This window comes from Ilyonectria robusta (genome assembly GCF_021365365.1).
Source record: "Ilyonectria robusta strain PMI_751 chromosome Unknown BGZ61scaffold_85, whole genome shotgun sequence".
Taxonomy (NCBI): Eukaryota; Fungi; Ascomycota; class Sordariomycetes; order Hypocreales; family Nectriaceae; genus Ilyonectria; species Ilyonectria robusta.
The window spans coordinates 1-17,485 of record NW_025764519.1 but is presented as its reverse complement, the minus strand read 5'-3'; the positions used below and the strand labels follow the sequence as shown (position 1 = coordinate 17,485).

General features: G+C 54.2%; 8 protein-coding genes across 8 annotated transcripts; 3 read left to right on the top strand and 5 right to left on the bottom strand.

Moving 5' to 3' along the window:
- Positions 1 to 81: 81 nt before the first annotated feature.
- Positions 82 to 1,310, bottom strand: BGZ61DRAFT_468933 (nucleoside phosphorylase domain-containing protein). The gene has a single exon (XM_046247913.1). The coding sequence runs from the start codon at positions 999 to 1,001 to the stop codon at positions 195 to 197; it is 807 nt and encodes a 268-aa protein (XP_046093613.1). The 5' UTR covers positions 1,002 to 1,310; the 3' UTR covers positions 82 to 194.
- Positions 1,311 to 4,581, top strand: BGZ61DRAFT_406278 (uncharacterized protein). The gene is made up of 3 exons (XM_046243153.1): positions 1,311 to 1,553; positions 1,603 to 3,079; positions 3,710 to 4,581. Exons 1-3 carry the CDS (start codon positions 1,492 to 1,494, stop codon positions 4,277 to 4,279), a joined length of 2,109 nt encoding a protein of 702 aa, XP_046093612.1. The 5' UTR covers positions 1,311 to 1,491; the 3' UTR covers positions 4,280 to 4,581.
- Positions 4,582 to 4,833: 252 nt separating this feature from the next.
- BGZ61DRAFT_468927 (uncharacterized protein) lies at positions 4,834 to 5,360 on the bottom strand. Its single transcript, XM_046247912.1, has one exon. The coding sequence runs from the start codon at positions 5,259 to 5,261 to the stop codon at positions 5,034 to 5,036; it is 228 nt and encodes a 75-aa protein (XP_046093611.1). The 5' UTR covers positions 5,262 to 5,360; the 3' UTR covers positions 4,834 to 5,033.
- Positions 5,361 to 5,756: 396 nt separating this feature from the next.
- Positions 5,757 to 8,307, bottom strand: BGZ61DRAFT_468925 (uncharacterized protein). The gene is made up of 4 exons (XM_046247911.1): positions 8,269 to 8,307; positions 7,713 to 8,209; positions 7,312 to 7,661; positions 5,757 to 7,245 (listed from the first exon to the last, which is right to left on the bottom strand). The coding sequence occupies exons 2-4, from the start codon at positions 7,805 to 7,807 to the stop codon at positions 6,206 to 6,208; spliced, it is 1,485 nt and encodes a 494-aa protein (XP_046093610.1). The 5' UTR covers positions 7,808 to 8,209; positions 8,269 to 8,307; the 3' UTR covers positions 5,757 to 6,205.
- A 120-nt stretch (positions 8,308 to 8,427) lies between these two features.
- BGZ61DRAFT_468924 (uncharacterized protein) lies at positions 8,428 to 8,827 on the bottom strand (the record flags this gene model as incomplete). The annotated part of the gene is made up of 1 exon (XM_046247910.1): positions 8,428 to 8,827. A coding segment is annotated over one exon (310 nt), but the record flags the coding sequence as incomplete, so codon positions are not given.
- Positions 8,828 to 9,221: 394 nt separating this feature from the next.
- On the bottom strand, positions 9,222 to 11,495 carry BGZ61DRAFT_500921 (uncharacterized protein; the record flags this gene model as incomplete). The annotated part of the gene is made up of 2 exons (XM_046251630.1): positions 9,222 to 10,026; positions 10,201 to 11,495. The coding sequence occupies 2 exons, from the start codon at positions 11,493 to 11,495 to the stop codon at positions 9,222 to 9,224; spliced, it is 2,100 nt and encodes a 699-aa protein (XP_046093608.1).
- Positions 11,496 to 13,154: 1,659 nt separating this feature from the next.
- BGZ61DRAFT_375200 (uncharacterized protein) lies at positions 13,155 to 13,358 on the top strand (the record flags this gene model as incomplete). The annotated part of the gene is made up of 1 exon (XM_046242389.1): positions 13,155 to 13,358. A coding segment is annotated over one exon (204 nt), but the record flags the coding sequence as incomplete, so codon positions are not given.
- Positions 13,359 to 14,644: 1,286 nt separating this feature from the next.
- BGZ61DRAFT_487635 (uncharacterized protein) lies at positions 14,645 to 15,829 on the top strand (the record flags this gene model as incomplete). The annotated part of the gene is made up of 1 exon (XM_046250000.1): positions 14,645 to 15,829. The coding sequence occupies one exon, from the start codon at positions 14,645 to 14,647 to the stop codon at positions 15,827 to 15,829; it is 1,185 nt and encodes a 394-aa protein (XP_046093606.1).
- Between the last annotated feature and the right edge of the window lie 1,656 nt (positions 15,830 to 17,485).

Sequence of the window (17,485 nt, the reverse complement as noted above, 5' to 3'; positions counted from 1 at the left end):
GGTATCTCCTGATGCAATCGCCCCAACATGCACCGCCGGCCGCTGAGCAGTGTCGCTGCCATCGTGTTCTGACTGCCGTTTTGTTGGAGATCACAAGTGTGTGGCGACCAAGTCGGTGGCAAGGTGTGGAAGAAGGTGGAACTTTCCACAAGAGATCGTGCCTGTATATAAACAGTGGTTCCCTTACTGTACATTCAGGATGAACTAAGAAATATGAATCTTCTCATTTCAACACGTTTTGCCTGGAGCCGTTCCCTCGTGATAAGATGTTCGTCGTCGCATCCGAGATCCGCGCATGACGAGCTGAGCACCTCGTCGCAAACGGGGTCCAAGTCGCTGAAGCAATCGCCGCAGATACATGTCGGCGATACGTGGTGCTTGTGACGGTAGGTTGGCTCGAATAGCCTGTCTTCCGCCGGTCCGGGGTAGTCGAACTTGCCCCGACGCCTTGTCTGGGCGACCTTGGCCTGCAGCTGCCGAAGACACTGGGCAGTCCGTCGTTCGAGCTGGTCGATGACCCGGTCGGTCTCGAATACGGCGAGCAGATTGCGGACGTCTTTGTTCGGCCGGCCAAGATTGTCCTCGACGGTGTTCTTGCGTATAAACTTGTCTGGATACTGCCTGCCGAAATCGTACTGGATGACGGTCTTGCTGACGATTACATCGCCTAACAAAACTTCGCCGTCTCGGCCGCAAGGCATAGCTCCGCACACGCCGACGAGAAGGGCCAGTCGTAAGCCTCCGTAGCTCGATCGCATGCTGGCGGTCGTGCTGGCCGCGTTGGTCTTGCCCATGTGCGGCAGGAGGGCCAGAACGACATTGTATTTGCCCATACGGCCAGTCGTATAGTTGTTGGGGTCTCCGACTGCTCGTCCGTACCGATCGCCATCTTCGTCCCAGAACTCGTCGAAGATGTAGGAAACGGCGTCGTACTCGAGCGGTAGCGCGCAGATGATTGCGACCTCGAAGTCGTCGCGGCGAGAAGGTCGCGGAGAGGACATGATCGAAGAGGATAATGACAACCTGACCGTTTGGGGCCCTTCGAAGCAGCTCAACACATCTCGGCAGGCGGGCCTTTCCGTGTGCGTTGACAGATGTATTGGTGTTTGGACATGGTGGCTGTTCAGCTGTTCAGCTGCGGGGCCTCCAAAGTAGGGCTGTGCCAACAGCGCTTCGAGCAGGCAAGGCTGCACTTTGCACCTCCTCCTCCACAACGACACTTGCGAACGAGTTGTTACTCCCAGAGGGCTATGACCAGCGACAGCGGTGACGATGGACGCATCTACTCATTTTTATGATACGGTTAGTGGTCAAAACACCATCGCGGCCCCGCAAGCGTCCCATGGCGGATCGAACAACTTCCACTTCTATGGACCCAGCGCGCCAACCCCGGCAGCTGGCCGAAATCCACCCAAACCTCGCAAGCCATTCTCGACAGTGCCCTTCCCACCTGATCCCGACTTCGTCGACCGTCCCGATATCCTGAAATGGATGCATGACAAATGTGCCAGACCTGCTGCTCGTATCGCGCTTGTCGGTCTTGGCGGTATAGGGTAAGTCTAGATACGGCGCAACTATGTCACCCTCGACTCACGATCAAAGAAAATCGCAGCTTGCCATTCAATATGCGCATCAAGTGTGGCAGCGCTCGCCCAACACATGGGTCTTCTGGGTGCATGCTAGCACTCGAGGGCGATTTGAGGAGGCCTACCAGTCTATTGCGGACAGACTCGAACTGCCCCGGCGGAACGATCCCGATGTTAATGTCTTTCGGCTGGTACGCGAGTGGCTCCGAGTCGAGGAGAACGGGCCATGGGAGATGATCCTCGATAACGCTGATGATGCCGATGTCTTCTTCTCGACTGCACAGGATCGACTTACCTCGTTCTTACCGCAGAGCGGTAACGGATCTATCGTCGTTACATCGCGAAGCATGGATGTGGCAGAAAGACTGGTGGGTGGTCAGAGAAACATTTTTATCATACCAGCGATGAAAACCGAGGAAGCATGCCAACTGCTGCGGGAAAAAGTCCAAGTTGGTTATGACGCCGGAGCCGCGGCTGACTTAGTACGTGTTCTCAACTATATGCCTCTTGCGATTACACAGGCCGCCGCCTTCATCAACCGCCGGGCACCGCGAACGTCAATACCCGCATACCTAGATGAGTTCCGGAGGAGCGACAAGAAGAAGGCAAGCCTCCTCAACAAAGATGCAGGCGACCTCCGTCGAGATGAGTCCGCCTCCAATTCAGTCGTCATTACATGGCAGATTACCTTCGAGCAGATCCGTCGCGAGCGGCCATCAGCTGCCGACCTGCTCTCCTTCATGAGCTTCTTTAATCCCCAAGGAATCCCCAAGTTTGTGCTTCAAGCCTATGCATGCGACCATGGGGAAGACAACGAGGATGACCTTGACGAGGACCTTGAGACCCTTCGCGGATACTCATTGGTGGCGGTAACAGCCGATAGAGAAATATTCGAGATGCATGCCTTAGTGCAATTTTGCACTCGGGTGTGGCTATCGTCATTTGGCGATATGCAGCAGTGGGAGCGGGAGTTTCTGAAGGTGATGTCAGACCAGTATCCATTTGGGGAGTATGACAACTGGGCGGAATGTCAGAGGTTGGATCCCCACATTGAAGCGATTGTGAAAGAAGAGCCAGGTGATAGCAAAGACGTTTTGAAGTGGGCTAGGCTGCTTACCAATGCAGGATTGTATCGGTGGATGAAGGGGAGGTATGAGGAGGCCGAGGAGATGGACCGACGAGCTCTTGGGACGAGGGAGAGGGTTCTCGGCAGAGAGCATCCACACACGCTTGCGAGCGTCAGCAATCTCGCGTCGGTGCTGCGACGTCAGGGAAAGTACGAGGAGGCAGAGCAGATGAATCGACGAGCTCTCGAGTGGTATGAGAAGGTTCTTGGCAGAGAGCATCCATACACACTCGCAAGCGTCCACAATTTTGCGTTAGTGCTGCGATATCAAGGAAAGTACGAAGAGGCGGAGCAGGTGAACTGGCGAGCTCTAAAGGCGAGGGAGAAGGTGCTTGGCAGAGAGCATCCAGACACGCTCGCGAGCGTCCACAGTCTTGCGTTAGTGCTGCAATACCAGGGAAAGTACGAGGAGGCGGAGCAGATGAATCGACGTGCTCTGGATGCAAAAGAGAGGGTGTTCGGCAGAGAGCATCCAGACACGCTCGCGAGCCTCAGCAATCTTGTGTTTGCGCTGCAATCCCAGGGAAAGTATGAGGAGGCAGAGCAGATGAATCGACGTGCTCTGGATGCAAAAGAGAGGATACTTGGCAGAGAGCATCCAGATACACTCGCGAGCGTCAACCATCTTGCGTCGGCGCTGCAATACCAGGGAAAGTACGAGGAGGCGGAGCAGATGCATCGACAAGTTTTCGAGGGGTTTGAGAGTGTGCTCGGCAGAGAGCATCCACACACGCTTGCGAGCGTCATCCATCTTGCGTTGGCGCTGCAATCCCAGGGAAAGTACGAGGAGGCAGAGCAGATGAATCGACGAGCTCTGGATGCGAGCGAGAGGGTGCTCGGGAGAGAGCATCCAGATACACTCGCGAGCGTCGGCAATCTTGCGTCAGTGCTGGGATATCAGGGAAAGTACGAAGAGGCGGAGCAGATGAACCGGCGAGCTCTACAGGCAAGGGAGAGGGTACTCGGCAGAGAGCATCCACACACGCTCGCGAGCGTCTACAATCTTGCGTCAGTGCTGCAAAACCAGGGAAAGTACGAAGAGGCGGAGCAGATGCATCGACAAGTTTTCGAGTGGTATGAGAAGGTTCTTGGCAGAGAGCATCCACACACGCTTGCGAGCGTCAGCAATCTCGCGTCGGTGCTGCGACGTCAGGGAAAGTACGAGGAGGCAGAGCAGATGAATCGACGAGCTCTCGAGTGGTATGAGAAGGTTCTTGGCAGAGAGCATCCATACACACTCGCAAGCGTCCACAATTTTGCGTTAGTGCTGCGATATCAAGGAAAGTACGAAGAGGCGGAGCAGGTGAACTGGCGAGCTCTAAAGGCGAGGGAGAAGGTGCTTGGCAGAGAGCATCCAGACACGCTCGCGAGCGTCTACAATCTCGCATACCTCTTCCATAGACAGGCCTGCTTCTCACAGGCGGCTAAGCTCTATGAGAAGGCTTGTAGCGGTTATGTTCAAATTCTTGGATCTGATCACCCTACTACGAGAGCCTGTGTGGCACATTACTGTTCTTTGAGGGAAGACATGGCGAATGACCATGGACATTTATATAGAGCAGAGTGACTGCTTCAGCAGTGCCATTTGTCACTAGAAGCTGCTCAAACTTTATTATTTCTTCTAGTGCTTAGCATAGGATTATGGTGGAGAGCGGAGCACGACGATGACTACTCGCAATACGGTTATGGAGGAGAGCAAGCCGTCTGTTTGAACAGTGTATTTTTCCTCCATTGCAATTCATCTTATTACACTCGTATTTCGCAAATTGATTGTGCTAAATTGCATCTTTGCCCTAACAATAGGTCCTTTAAATGCGCGATGAAAAATCAACAAACTCCTGAGATCAGTGTGGCTAACAAACCGACCGACCCAGACTGGGCCCCTTCGGTCTGTCGGTCTGGGTTTGTCGAGGCTCCAGTCTGTCGGTCTAGGTCTGTCTGGGTTAGCAACCTGGTCGGTCTAGGTCTGATTATCTGATGCCCTCATTGGCTACCCTTGCCATGCCCCACTTAATTTGGCACTGCGAACTCGCTCCGCAAAAAGAGTGGGGGTGGTAAGGGTGCGTTAAGGCTGAGTCGGCCAATGGGAGCCCTGGAAACCCCTAACCCAGACCAACTCAGACCACCCAATCCGACCAGCAGCTCCGGTCTGTCGGTCTGATGACAATTGCCGGTCGGTCGGTCTGCGGTCTGAAGATGGTCTGTCAGACGGTCCGTCAGACGGTCGATCCCACACTGGGCCATCCATGCCCGTTTCCCTCATCACATGACAACTGCGAGGCTATAGAACCGGATAGTCACTTGTCGTAGGAGCAAGAAAGCTAGTTACTTGAGATTATAGTAGCAGGGGGCAGCAGGATTGGGCCAGCGGTGAGCGCTTGACGGTCATGGAGTTGTGGCGAAGATGAGTAGTCTGCGAGAGAGCTGAAGTTTGGCTGGCGATTCGGAGTCAACTCGATCTCTGAGTCTCCACCCGTTGGACTTGAGCTCTCCGAAAGTCGATAGCCCACAGTTGAGATTGTCATGTAGAGGAGCCACTGTGGGAACATCAACCTCTCATAGTGTCACACCAGTCAGGGATTAGATTTGCCGGTTCAAGATCGGGCAACCAGACACCTTGCGGCTGAATTTTCTCTGTTGTTTTCTCGATCATGTTCTCGAAAGCAGAACCCTGCGCTTCCACAACGAGATGCTGCTCTCAGGATCGACGCTGCAAGAACAGTCGAATTGAATTAGGCTTGCCTCATTTCCAGATATTCTAGACATGTTTTTGTATCGCGAAGACGCATTTACTTGAGCCGCAACCACGCTGATGCGCAATAACGGTTAAAGCCTGCTCGTACCATTGTTCGTGGAGGCCGCGTCATCCGTGGGTGGACCTGAACTGTCCAGAGCCGTTAATGACAGGTCTGAGCGTTTAGGCATCAAGGATGCACCACAGGAAGCGAAAGGAAATAAAGAAAGCTTCGTATCCCACTATTATCAACCTGCTTCTTCCCTTACCGACGTCTCACAGCCATCAATGTTCAGGAACTGTAATATCTCAAGCCCGCCTTTGACCAAGCCCGCCTTTGACCAAGCCCGCCTTTGACCAAGCCCGCCTTTGACCAAGCCCGCCGATTTCCCCCGAACCGGCGAACACTGACGTCCGAATACCGCCGAACGATTGAAGCCCTAGAACTACCATTATTCTAGGCCTAGAAACGTCCCACGACAACCGATATACCCAGACCGCCCCTATGCCAGGACTATCTCTGTCCTGTGACCGCTGGAGTCCCAGGGCTAGTTTGGTCCTAAGACTGAAGCCCTGGGACCATCACTGTCTCAGGACGGAGTCCATACCTTCCTATGCGAAGCCCCTACAGCTCGCTTTATGATTTACTGGTTGCTGTCTATCACTGGTGAGCCATGTCATCGTTGCACCCACGGCACACCAACTGTTTGTCTATCATCCTTGGCAGACTTAGTTCTGCCGTTTCTATTGCGTTACATCTTACTGTTGGCGTTTTCCCTTGACCATTTGTCGACGTCTCGTCCTTCGTAGTCGCCTCTGCTTTACTTGCTCTGCCGATCGTAAGGTGACACCATGGACCCTCTGGAAGTGGTCCAAATGTTGGAGTCGGAGATCTCTGCACTTGGGATGCTCACACCGGATCCTCTCGCCGCTCTGCTCAGCGCGCTCGCGCCTAATCAGATGCTGATCATCGAAGTGGTCGTTCATGACAGTTGGACGGCAGTATGTGAAGGCGCGCTCCTCCCGGGAGAGTCGCTCATCGCCAATGCAGTCAGGGCATTGCGCAGCATGCAGGAGTAGAGGAAATCGATCGGGGCTAGGCAACGATTTGTGTTCGGTTTCGAGAGGTTCGGTTTTTATGGCCAGGCATGCTTTCGCCCTTTGTTGAATGCGGTCACGCTTGACCGTCTCCCTCTTGTCGCAGAGAGCTACCATGAGATCGATGGCTTCGATCTTTCGCTGGAAGATCTGATCTTCAGTCCAGTCGTCGGGCTGGTGGCAGAAAATTGCCGCCAATCCAGCACGTTCGGGGATGGTGACATTGATGACGGGCTCTGCGTACTCCTCCTCCTCTTCTCCCCGAGCTTGTCTTTCAATATCCCAGGTTGGACGGTTATAAAAGTAATGCTCGCGGTATTGCCTAACCACCTGCCTGGAGCGGTGCGCACGCTTCTGGCTGATTTTTTCGGTGAGCTGTCGGATCTTTTCTTCGTCTATGTGGCCATCGATCCGGTAGTTACCCTGCTTGAGTTCTGCGCGCTGCTCTTCAAGCTTGACAATCTCCGGGTCCGGGGGGAGATTTGCCCACACCTCGTCAGGGACCATGTCGGCGGTGGCTCGAGGATCGCGCGTGAGACTCACGTGGGCGAACAGTCGGAACAGCTGGCTCTGCTTCTCTTCCTCCAGGAATGCATTCTGGAGATCGAAGTTGGCGATCTCGTTGAGATAGGCATTGTGAAATGTCGCAAATTGAGGGTCATGACGCATCATCTGGTCACGCACCGAATCTGGCGCGTCTCCTAGAAGAAAAAAGTCAGGTCAACATCGTTCGAGTGTCAAACAGTGACAAACGTGGGGGAACGCACCGTTGGCAGCATTGCTGGCGCCTCTCCGGGCAAACCTAGGGGTCCATCGTCTCTCGTGTCCTGAGTCGAGACTCTGGTCACCGATGTCGTCTCGGAGTTTGGAATACAGCATGGCCTCATCCTCGGAGAGGGTCGCCCCACGATACCGACGGAAGACCGGGATCTTCAACTTGGACGCCTTCCAGCGGAGCGGAGTGCTATCCTTGAAGGATGGCGGCTTCGATCCAAATATTGCCGCCGCGTCTGTCAAGCTCGGCGCGTCGAAGGCGTTGTCATGCAGGGCAAGGGCGAGGACTGTAGAAACAGCACAGAAGAGGAGCTTCCTAGTGGGGGTGAAGTAGAAGATGGTCCTACAAAGACTGTTAGTACGCGCAATCAGACGCATCACAGGGACCACCTACGGCCTAGGCTTATTATCGGCCCCCTTGTGGTGAATGAACTTGATGGCCATGGCCGGTATACACCGTCCGGTGACGGGGTGCCGCACGATCATCATTTGAATGTCTTCGTAGCAGAGGGCCTTGGGACGCCCGCGTCCCACCGTCTCCTGCGTGAGAAGGCTCTCAACCAGTTTGGAGTTCTTGTCAGGCGGCGGCGCCTGATCTTCCCCATCTTCCGAGGAAGACGACTGGACAACGTTGTGGCCAAAGAGTTCTTCCACGGAGCCGTCTTTCGGTTTCTTCCGCTCGCCATCCACCAGTTGCTATGCTTCCCTGCTCGTAGTCCAGATGTGGGCGGCTCGACGCATCGCGGGATCCCATCAGCTCGTCCCACTGCTGTTTGTAGATCTGCACGTACGTCGCGACGTCGACACCCTTTTCCCTGAGGTACAAGGCCGCTTGCGCCAGCGCCAGGGGCAGGCCGTCTAGCAGCTCGAGGAGCTGATCACAGTCCGAGCCTAGCACAAAGTAAGATTCCATCACGCTACAGTTGATGTATGAGACCACCAAGACTTACCGAGCTCGCTGCCATACCATCTCTTGAAAATAGCCTTGCTGAGGCCTAGATCAACCTTGGCCAACCGCCTGGACTCGCCAAGCTGCGCAAGGCGCGAAAGCCGCGTCGTGACCAGTATTGCCCCGTGGTCGCCGGGCAGGTAGCGTCTCAGATCGTATGCGCCTGTCACGCCGCCTTGCTCGTGGTCTTGGTCGATATTGTCGAAGATCAACAGCCAGTCGCCGTTGTCAGGCCGCGCAAGCCACTCCATCACGCCCGCGACGGCGGCATCGAGATCGTCCTTGCCGTGAGCCTCGGACTGGTTCCGGCCTGTGCTGGGAATTTGTCCTTTGGGAATCCGGTCCGAGAACGAAACTGCTCGACGGTAAGCAGGAAACGGAAGACTCCGGCACATGCACGTAGTCGCACGCTGGATGCCCCTCGCTGTCCCATGGCTGACATGCCACCAAAGACATGGTCCAAGCTGTAGATGGGCGAACCGGTCAGACGCGGGTGTCGGCTCTGGGTATGGTTAGGGGAGACGCCTCGTGCGACGGAGGCATTCGCAGCAGCAGTCATCTGCATCGCGCTGTCGTCCACATGGGTGACTGTGTTTGTCCACGGCCTCAGACGTGGCCGGCGCATTGGATGCAGCTGGAGTAGGTCCTGCGACGCTATTCTTACGAGCTCGGCTCTGGCCGGCGGCGATCCTGGTTGGCGGGGTCGCGGCGATTGCGGGGAATGACGACGGTGTCAAGGTCTGGTGCAGCTTCTGCTGGTGACGCAGCAGCAGATCACGGCGGGGGAAACAATCGTACGCATTCGGAACATCATGTATTATCCTAATTTGTGATACTACATACTATGGCCTGTGCAATAAGACAAACTAACGTGCCCACATTAGAGTTCGTCTTCCCGTGAGAGCTCTTCATCGAATAAGGCATGATAGTACGGTGGGAAAGAGTCGATGCTTATTATGACAAACTCGCCCGCAAAGATTGCATCTCGATAGCAAAGACGTCTTTCTCATGCTTCCATGGTATCAACTTCCTCTTCCTCTTTCGACTTTGACCATTGAGGTTGATAGATCCAAGAGGTTGTCGGGCATGGAACTCCGCCAGCATCAAGTCCACGATCATACATCTACCAGTGCGTTTATCGTAGAGCACATTGCGTGGCTCTGCATCGCGGTGGAGAACTCGGTGTTGATGCAATCGACCGAGCGCAGTGAGAATCTCGTTGGCGACACCTGTATTGACTTCTCCCAGTTCTTTCAAGACTGGTCCCCCGCCATAACTGAGGAACATGAAGTGCTCATACACGCCGCTATCGTAGTAGTAGGGCTTGATGAGGTCAACGATACCGAGACAGACCGGAACGAACTCCCCCTGGAGGTCCCGAAGATGATCGTATATCTTGGTTTCGTAGCGTAGATGCTTGGTATCCATGGCCTCTACGCCTTTCGCCACAAGCGTGTAGCCATGCGACGACAGGCGGAATTTGAAGAGGGATCCACGCGATCCTGATAGGTAGAGCGGAACACAATCAGCATCCTTTCCGCGATCAACTGCTAGTTGATCCCGCGTCAGACCAAGAAACTCGCGTCGGTTGATGTGCATATTGCCATGATCCGTGAAATTGGGACATTTCTCATCCATTGGGCCGCCGAACGCGAGCCCACGAAGACACTCGTGCGTGCAGTATGGTCGGTCTTGGATGTTTGGTCGCACGTTGGTGCCCTCTTGTGAGGCTGTGCTTCCATCATGCTCCTCCATCTCGCTCGACCCGACGTCTGTTGATGTGGTCAAGGCACCTCCGTGACTAACGGCTGGGTTTGGCGTTGGGCAAGGGCTCTCGTCGTCATCGTCATCGCTGTCGTCACCGCTTGGCTGCTGCGTCCCGTCCTGGGGTGGCAAGCATCGGGAGCGTGTCCGGATCGGAGAGCGTACAAACCCTTTCCAGCGTTGCGGCTTGTAAGGAGTTTCGCGTCGCGGCTTCCGATCTGTTGCCGGAATGCTCCGCAATACGTCCTCATACTCCACAGACCATGTATCGAGATGTTCAGTAGCGTCATGCCAGGATTGACGGGGTGGCGGCGATCGGATGGCCTGAAGCACAAAGGCAAAGGCTTGCGCAACAGCAGTACGATGGAGTCGAGTCTCGTCATCGTCTTGAACGTCTAGGCTTGGCACGCAGACGGAGTAGTAGACGCAGGAAGGGTCGTCCGGAATGTGGAGGAAAACATACGCCTCCCCAGTGCATACGTACCCATACTGGATGCCTTTACCTATCATGTAGGAGAAGAGCTGAGTCACGACAGCAGTGGTAAGTCGCCTCGCTGCGAATGGAAATCCCTCACCCTCCTGGTTGATCACATCACGATCCGGTTGGATCTCTGAGACCAGCCCTGTGACGATCTCGCCGCGTCTCAACTTATGTGGTGCCTTATACTCGATCGCGACCGCAGGGATATTTCGATCGTCAGAGGTCCGGTAGATGCAGAACTGATCCGCTCGGTTGCCCTTCCCCCGCGCCTTTCGACGCCGAGTTGTTCGGTCGGGTGGCCTGGAGCCAATAGACACTTGCTCCATGGATTCGGAGAGGGAGTCATCGGTAATACCGAGATTCGTGTGGCTTTCAAACGTCACCGTTCCATCGAGGCCGAGATGACTCCTCAGCAACGAATCGTTGTACGTCGCGTCCACCAGCTTCTGAACTGCGTTTTCCACAATGTCTCGCTCGCCGTTTCGGAGTCCAATCTCGCTGCTAACCGGGCGAAGCAGGGATCTCACATAATCCAGCTGGTGTCGGGATGGAAAGGCGGCTCGGGAAGAAAAGGAGGGACTGAAGGAAAGCTGATTCCAGACTTTTTCTTGTTCCCTTGCGAATGTGGTCCACGGGATGATTCGTCGAGGATAAATTCGGCCGGTCGGATTCGTCGTGTCCCCTTGTGTCGTCAAAGAACGGTCGGTTACCACTTTGATAGCAAGGCTGAGCGAATGGCATGTTTCAAGATATTGGTGGAGTGTCAACGGTAGCGATGCGCCCGCGCGTTCTTCGGCTTCTTCGCGTCGGCGTTGCTCTTCTTCGCGTCGTCGTTGCTCTTCTTCGCGTTGGTGTTGTTCCTCGAGGGCGCGACCTTCAGCTGCTTCGCGTCGTCGTTGCTCCTCTTCACGTCGTCGTTGCTCCTCTTCGCGTAGGCGCTGTTCTTCCCGTAGCTGCTTCCGCAGACTCTCAATTTCTTCCATGGAGGCTGATGGATTTGTGCGAGAGGAGGGCGGATGGTTGGCGTCGAGAACTGGTTTGTTGTGAGACGCCCGAAGAAGGGAAAACATCGGAACAACAGAAAACCTGCTGCCTAGGGAACCACGTCATAAGCGGATCAGTCCGCACAGCCACATCAATGACCGAAATGTGGGGCTTGCACACACTGGTGGCTGATTTTCAATTGTCACAGCTCAGTAGCAAGATGCCTTCCGCACGGGATTGTCAAGCTGGAGTTTCTGAGCGGGGAGCTGGAACTCGCAGGTAATCAGCCCCAAAACTTGTGCCAACCCATGTTGGGCGGAGCCGTCGCCTTTTGGAGGGTGTACCAGAAGCTACCCTCGTTTTCCTTCCAGAGATACTCGACTCAGATGGGTCAAGGCTGGAGGGCGTCATCCCCGAAACCTTGATAAATTTAGAAACCTCGTATCCATTCGCTATTTTCCATCAGTGGAGACCATGCCCCGGCTCTAGGCGGTTCCTGGACCAACGTCATCGTACATCCCTTTGACTGTCGTAAGGCAACACCTACGTACCGCACCCCACATGATCCCTGCCATGGCCGAGGTACATGGAGTGACTCTGAGCACCGGCGAAATCAACCCCGCCCAATTCACCATACAACTCATTCTGTGCGCCGCTGTCAGCAGTGTAATGTAGCTCCATGTAGAGCTGGAAATTGCTGGGACTTCTATCACCATATAAAATAGGTGGGGCTGAATGTACCTTTGATTTGCTTTACTCTAGTTGGCTAGATCCCCTGCTCGTGACCCAGGTGTCGCCTTACGACAGTCAAAGGGATTTCCTCTGCTGTTTTCTCGATCATGTTCTCGAAAGCAGAACCCTGCGTTTCCGCAACGAAATGCTGCTCTCAGGATCGACGCTGCAAGAACAGTCGAATTGAATTGGGCTTGCCTCATTTCCAGATATTCTCGACATGTTTTTGTGTCGCGAAGACGCATTTACTTGAGCCACAACTACGCTGATGCGCAATAACGGTTAAAGCCTGCTCGTACCATTGTTCGTGGAGGCCGCGTCATCCGTGGGTGGACTGTCCAGTGGCATCCAACGGCGGTGATACGATTGGAGTCTGGCGCACCCAAGGTGTAGCTGGGGATCAGGAGGGCGCATCAGCGGCAGATCCCGAGCCGTTCGCTCACCACTCCATTCCCCTCCAAAGTTCATCGGATCCGTGCCAGTTTGACATGTCGCCATTAAAGTCTGGCTCACCCTGAATCTGATACTCCTCTAGCATGTCGTGGACTTGAATCAAGTCGTTCCATTGAATGTGCCTGATTCTTCGCAATCCTTATCTTGGTTTGGGTCACCATACGTGCTCCGGAACACTCGATCGAGGGCGACAACGTACGGGCCTCGGCATGTCGGACTAGATCCTTCCGTCGCCTGAACGATGCCCCCCTGGGCTTTCCAGCGCAATCTGGATGAGGGCATATCCAAGAACGCGTTAGAGAATGGTTCGCAACAGGTTGGTTAGTTGGAGACCGTGAATTGGGACTCGAACGGGCGTCAATGAGGCGCGGTTGGGCAGAAGTGTGGTGCAGGCACGCTTGAAGCTCTTGCAAGCAGCTCTGTAGCACGTTGCTGAGGTAAGTTACGGGCTAGCCGTCTCGCCTGGAAGGTGGAGCACACATGAGAACATCAAGGTAAATAAGAGGGACCGAAGTAAGGAAAACTTCATAAAAAGATGGTCTACTCTTAAAAAGAACGGCCTCGAAGTTCACCAGGGATATGACGCCGCAGGGCACAAGGACCTGTTGCTAACAGAGTGCAACAGAGTGAAGCTTTCCATTGCCGGTGCAGGTGACAGCTGCCGATGTTGCGCGTAGTAGAAGTCAAGACTCGGTAAGAAAGGGGCGGCAGCGAACTGGTCAAGGAAGGATACCAGGTGGAGGGATTGAAGAGAGCATGACAACAGAGCTTGCCCAAGGAAAAGGCTGTGCGGTGAACAACAATTAAAGATAAATAAATAAAAAAAGTTAGGCTTGATCTTGACTCGTCATCTTCCTTGTCTCCTCCGTGGTGGTTTCCCAGAAAAGCTTCAGTTGAGAGAGAGTCCACGATCGTGAAGTCTCCCCAGTCGGCGGGGGAAGTGCTAAGCGCGGGTAATCGTGATCTGGGCTGGCCGTCCCTCCGCACGCCCTGTAGAGGAGAGTCGTAACCACTCGATATCAAGAGAGCAAGGAGCAGGGGCTGGCAACGACCTCGGCCTTATCCGGCATTGGAGGGCGTGAACAGGCGACCATTTCATGGCGCGCGATGGATGCGAATGGGTCAAATCATTTTGCATGTCTCCGGCCGGTGGAGGGTCAGTACAGATGCCGTTAATTTCAGAAGGCTCGGATCTGACTGGCCATCATAGTAGCGCCTGTCAGCCCCTGGCGCAAGTGCGGCGGTTCCTGGGCCGATCCTTCATTGTTGTGGGGCCATGGTAGCGCTCTGCGACCAGAGAGAAACGGTCAAGCACGACCGCATCCAACAGAGGGCCAAAGCCTGTCTGCTCATCAAAATCGAGCCACCTGAACATTCACCACGTCTCTTATCGCTTGCTTGAAATCGTCTTTTCCTAGCCCCAAAATGAGAACAGAGAGAGATTCTGTAGTGTTGGAGGTTTGACTCCTTGAGGATCGAGACCCAGCGGTGTGGGGTCTACCACTATTATGCCCGCACTTTCTGAACCCCGACGCGAATCTCGGAGGCAACGGGGCCCTGGAGGCATTCCGAAGAACCACCGAAGCCCCAGTGTATACGAGCTGCCCGACCACTCACCGGGAGGTACATAAACGATAACACTTCACCCGTTAATCCTCTCATATTAGGCCCCCGTTGCCTCCGACATTCGCGTCGCGGGGTTCAGAGAGTGTGGGCTGAAGAATGCTAGAGTCAGCGGTAGGGCATGTAGGCAGCCGTCGTAGGGTGGCGAGTGGATCTGGTTTCGGAAATGAAGTTGCAACAAGGGTACAACCAACAACGGTTCAACCAACAACGGTTCAACCAACAAGAGAACCACCGTTGACTCCAGGCGCGAAAAGGCTAAGATTGGCGGGTTTGCGCAGTACTTAAAAGTCGATGACTGCTAACTTAGACCAATCTCTCTTTTCCTGTAACCAGTACAATGAACGCTGCTACTCAGAGTCAGGCCTTGGTCAAGGCGGAACCACGGCAACAAACGCCTCCCAGAGTCATTCCGGCGCGACCACAGGGACAGCAACCGGAAACCACCAACACTACTAATGCATCCGCCAATGGCGCCTCCTCCAACCGAGACATGCAGGCCTTCATGGCCGTGGTGCAACGGATCTTTCTGCATTATCAACAGCAAATGATGAGGCAGCAATCCTCACTAAGCCAAGTCTATGCCTCTGCCAATGGCGCCTCCTGCAACCGAGACCTGCAGGTCTTCATGGCTGTGGCGCAACGGATCTTTCTGCAATATCAACAACACGGGATGAGGCAGCAATCCTCAAGAAGCCAAGTCTCACAGGGACAGCAACCACAAACTACCAACAGATCTACCAACAACACCAATAATGCCTCTGCCAATGACGCCTCCTCTGACCTAGCGCTGCGGGTCCTGTCGGCCATGCAACAGGCCTTGCGAGAACTTCTGATGAGCTGGCAATCCTCGGAAAGCCAAGTCTCACAGACAGCCGGCTGGCAAAGCTCAGAGAGAGTAGTCAATGGGCAGGCCCCTGTCCCGGCTCCAACTTCGACTCGAGATCCAGCCCTGTCCACTGCCACAGAAGTCCCAAATGCATCCCCTCCCACAACTGCAGCACGAGCTCCAGCCTTAGCGCCAGCTCCAAGTCGTCCGCCAGCCCCGGCTTCCGGTCCGGCTCCACGGGCACCGGTACTGGCCGCTCCTGCTCCTGCTCCCGTTCGTGCTCCCGCTCCTGCTCCCGCCCTAGCTCGGGCCCCGGCAAGGGCTCCAGGCCGGCTCCGACCCCACCCCAAAAACACCAGAAATGGCATCTCGGCACGACTTGACTCCAGGGCCGACCAAAGGCGGTCCAGAAGACAAGCCAGAGCCCGTAGACAAGCCTTGAGGCGAGTTTGGGAACATGATCTTCCAACGCGTGAGGCCACGCAATACGGAGAGGAACTCATTACCCTTAATGGCATGCTGACTGCTGTGTTTACTAACGGCCGGGGGGTTGAGCATTACTTCCGACCGCACGGCGAGAACGAGGGCATGTCGCTCGAGGATGGCTCGCTTGCGAATTACATGCTTCAGGAGCTTTTCCCTCACGACCCTCCTGGCAGTAAGAGGCCGATAATCCGAAGGTCTCGGGCAAGTTGAAGTCAAAGGGCAATCATGTGTTTGTCGATAGTTTATGTTTGGAGTAGAGTGTACCCTCGTCGAGGTAGATAAAGAGATGTATGTAAATCAAGGCTCATTTCTGTACTTTTGCTCTCAATTAGTGATACCGATGAAGAAACCTGTGGCCCGCCATGAGCTATTCCTATTCTTACAATTAGCAAAAGTTTGCCTACAAACTGGACGAATTGAGCAAGAAGACTGTTCAGGAGGCTCTGCCGTCTGCGCCATCGGATATGCAGTAGATTCTTGGTGGATGGAAAACGGATTGATGCGACATTCAAAACACACATCAAGACCTAATGTCACTTTAGAATTGCGTTGCGGGGGCGACCGCCATTGCCGCACTCGACACCCCGCTAGGGAGGATTTAAAAGTCAGACGTGATTATCCATAATGTTAGCGTGTGCACCAACATGGAGGAGAGTGAGGGGAGGACGACCACGAGCGATGATCTATCACACATACGTTAGCCAGACAGTGAAAATTTGACAGGATGAGGGGGTATATTTGATCGTTGACCGCGGTCAATCGTCGGCGTGATTTTGTGACATCCGAACCTAGATTCGCCGGACGCCCCCTACTCGGTTCTAATCCCGGCGTCGTCACTTGTTTGCCTGCGCACCACGACCTTCTGTACCAGTACTGTTTGTATTGGTGCAGCCATTTGGCCGAACTGGTCCACCATCTGTACAGGTCAATTAGTCTTTCCATACCAGTATGATATCTATACCAGCCCGCTGATTTCTCCTTACTAGTCTAACCATGCCAGTGTTTTGTTTCTCATACCAATCCAACCATACTAGTATGCTACGCGCACTAGCCATCGAAATTTTGCTGTACGGGACGGGTCGGAGTCTATAAGAGTTCACATCAATATCGGGCTCAAGCAAATCAAACTCAGGACTGCTGCATTGCAATCTTTGTCGATAGATGAGAATAATTCCAATCTTTCTGATTATGGAAGGACACACATTGATCCGAACGTGTTGCCTCATCTCGCCCGCAATCAACTTACCACGGATCGTGGACAAAACGCGGACTATATGCCGCTCTATCTATTAGAGTTACGAGGGTCGCTCTTCAAGGCCGGCTGTCATTACATGGCTACATAACTGTCGGCGAGGGTGCTGAAGAGAGAGAGATTACTCGATTATAGCCCAACATGGACTCTACGACCGCATTCGAGACCTTTGTGGCCATATTACTGTGACAGTGGTGTGCTCGTAAGTTCCAGCTATACAAGCTGCGTATCCTACACTATGACGCAGAGCCACGCAGTATATCATACTGTACGACTTACGCCATGACAAAGTGATAGTTGTGGACTTTGAGCGAGCAGAGGGCCTTCCCCGTGAACCTGTTAGGCTCATCAGCCCGAGTAGCTAAAACCGGAAGAGGAAATGTATGGCCAAGAAGCCGAACAAGGATGTATCTGCCCAAGAGCTGCAGTCTCTAAAGATGAGCGTGTCAAGGTGTGTCTACATCGGCCGGAGCGCTGCTTAATGAATGTTAGACAGTAATGATCTTCACTCTTGCGCATAAGGGTAGTAAGACTGGATCAAACGACATGGAGAGCAAAGAGTTGATCGATTTGTACTCCCCTGGATCAGACCCATGACGAGCCGCATGCCTAGA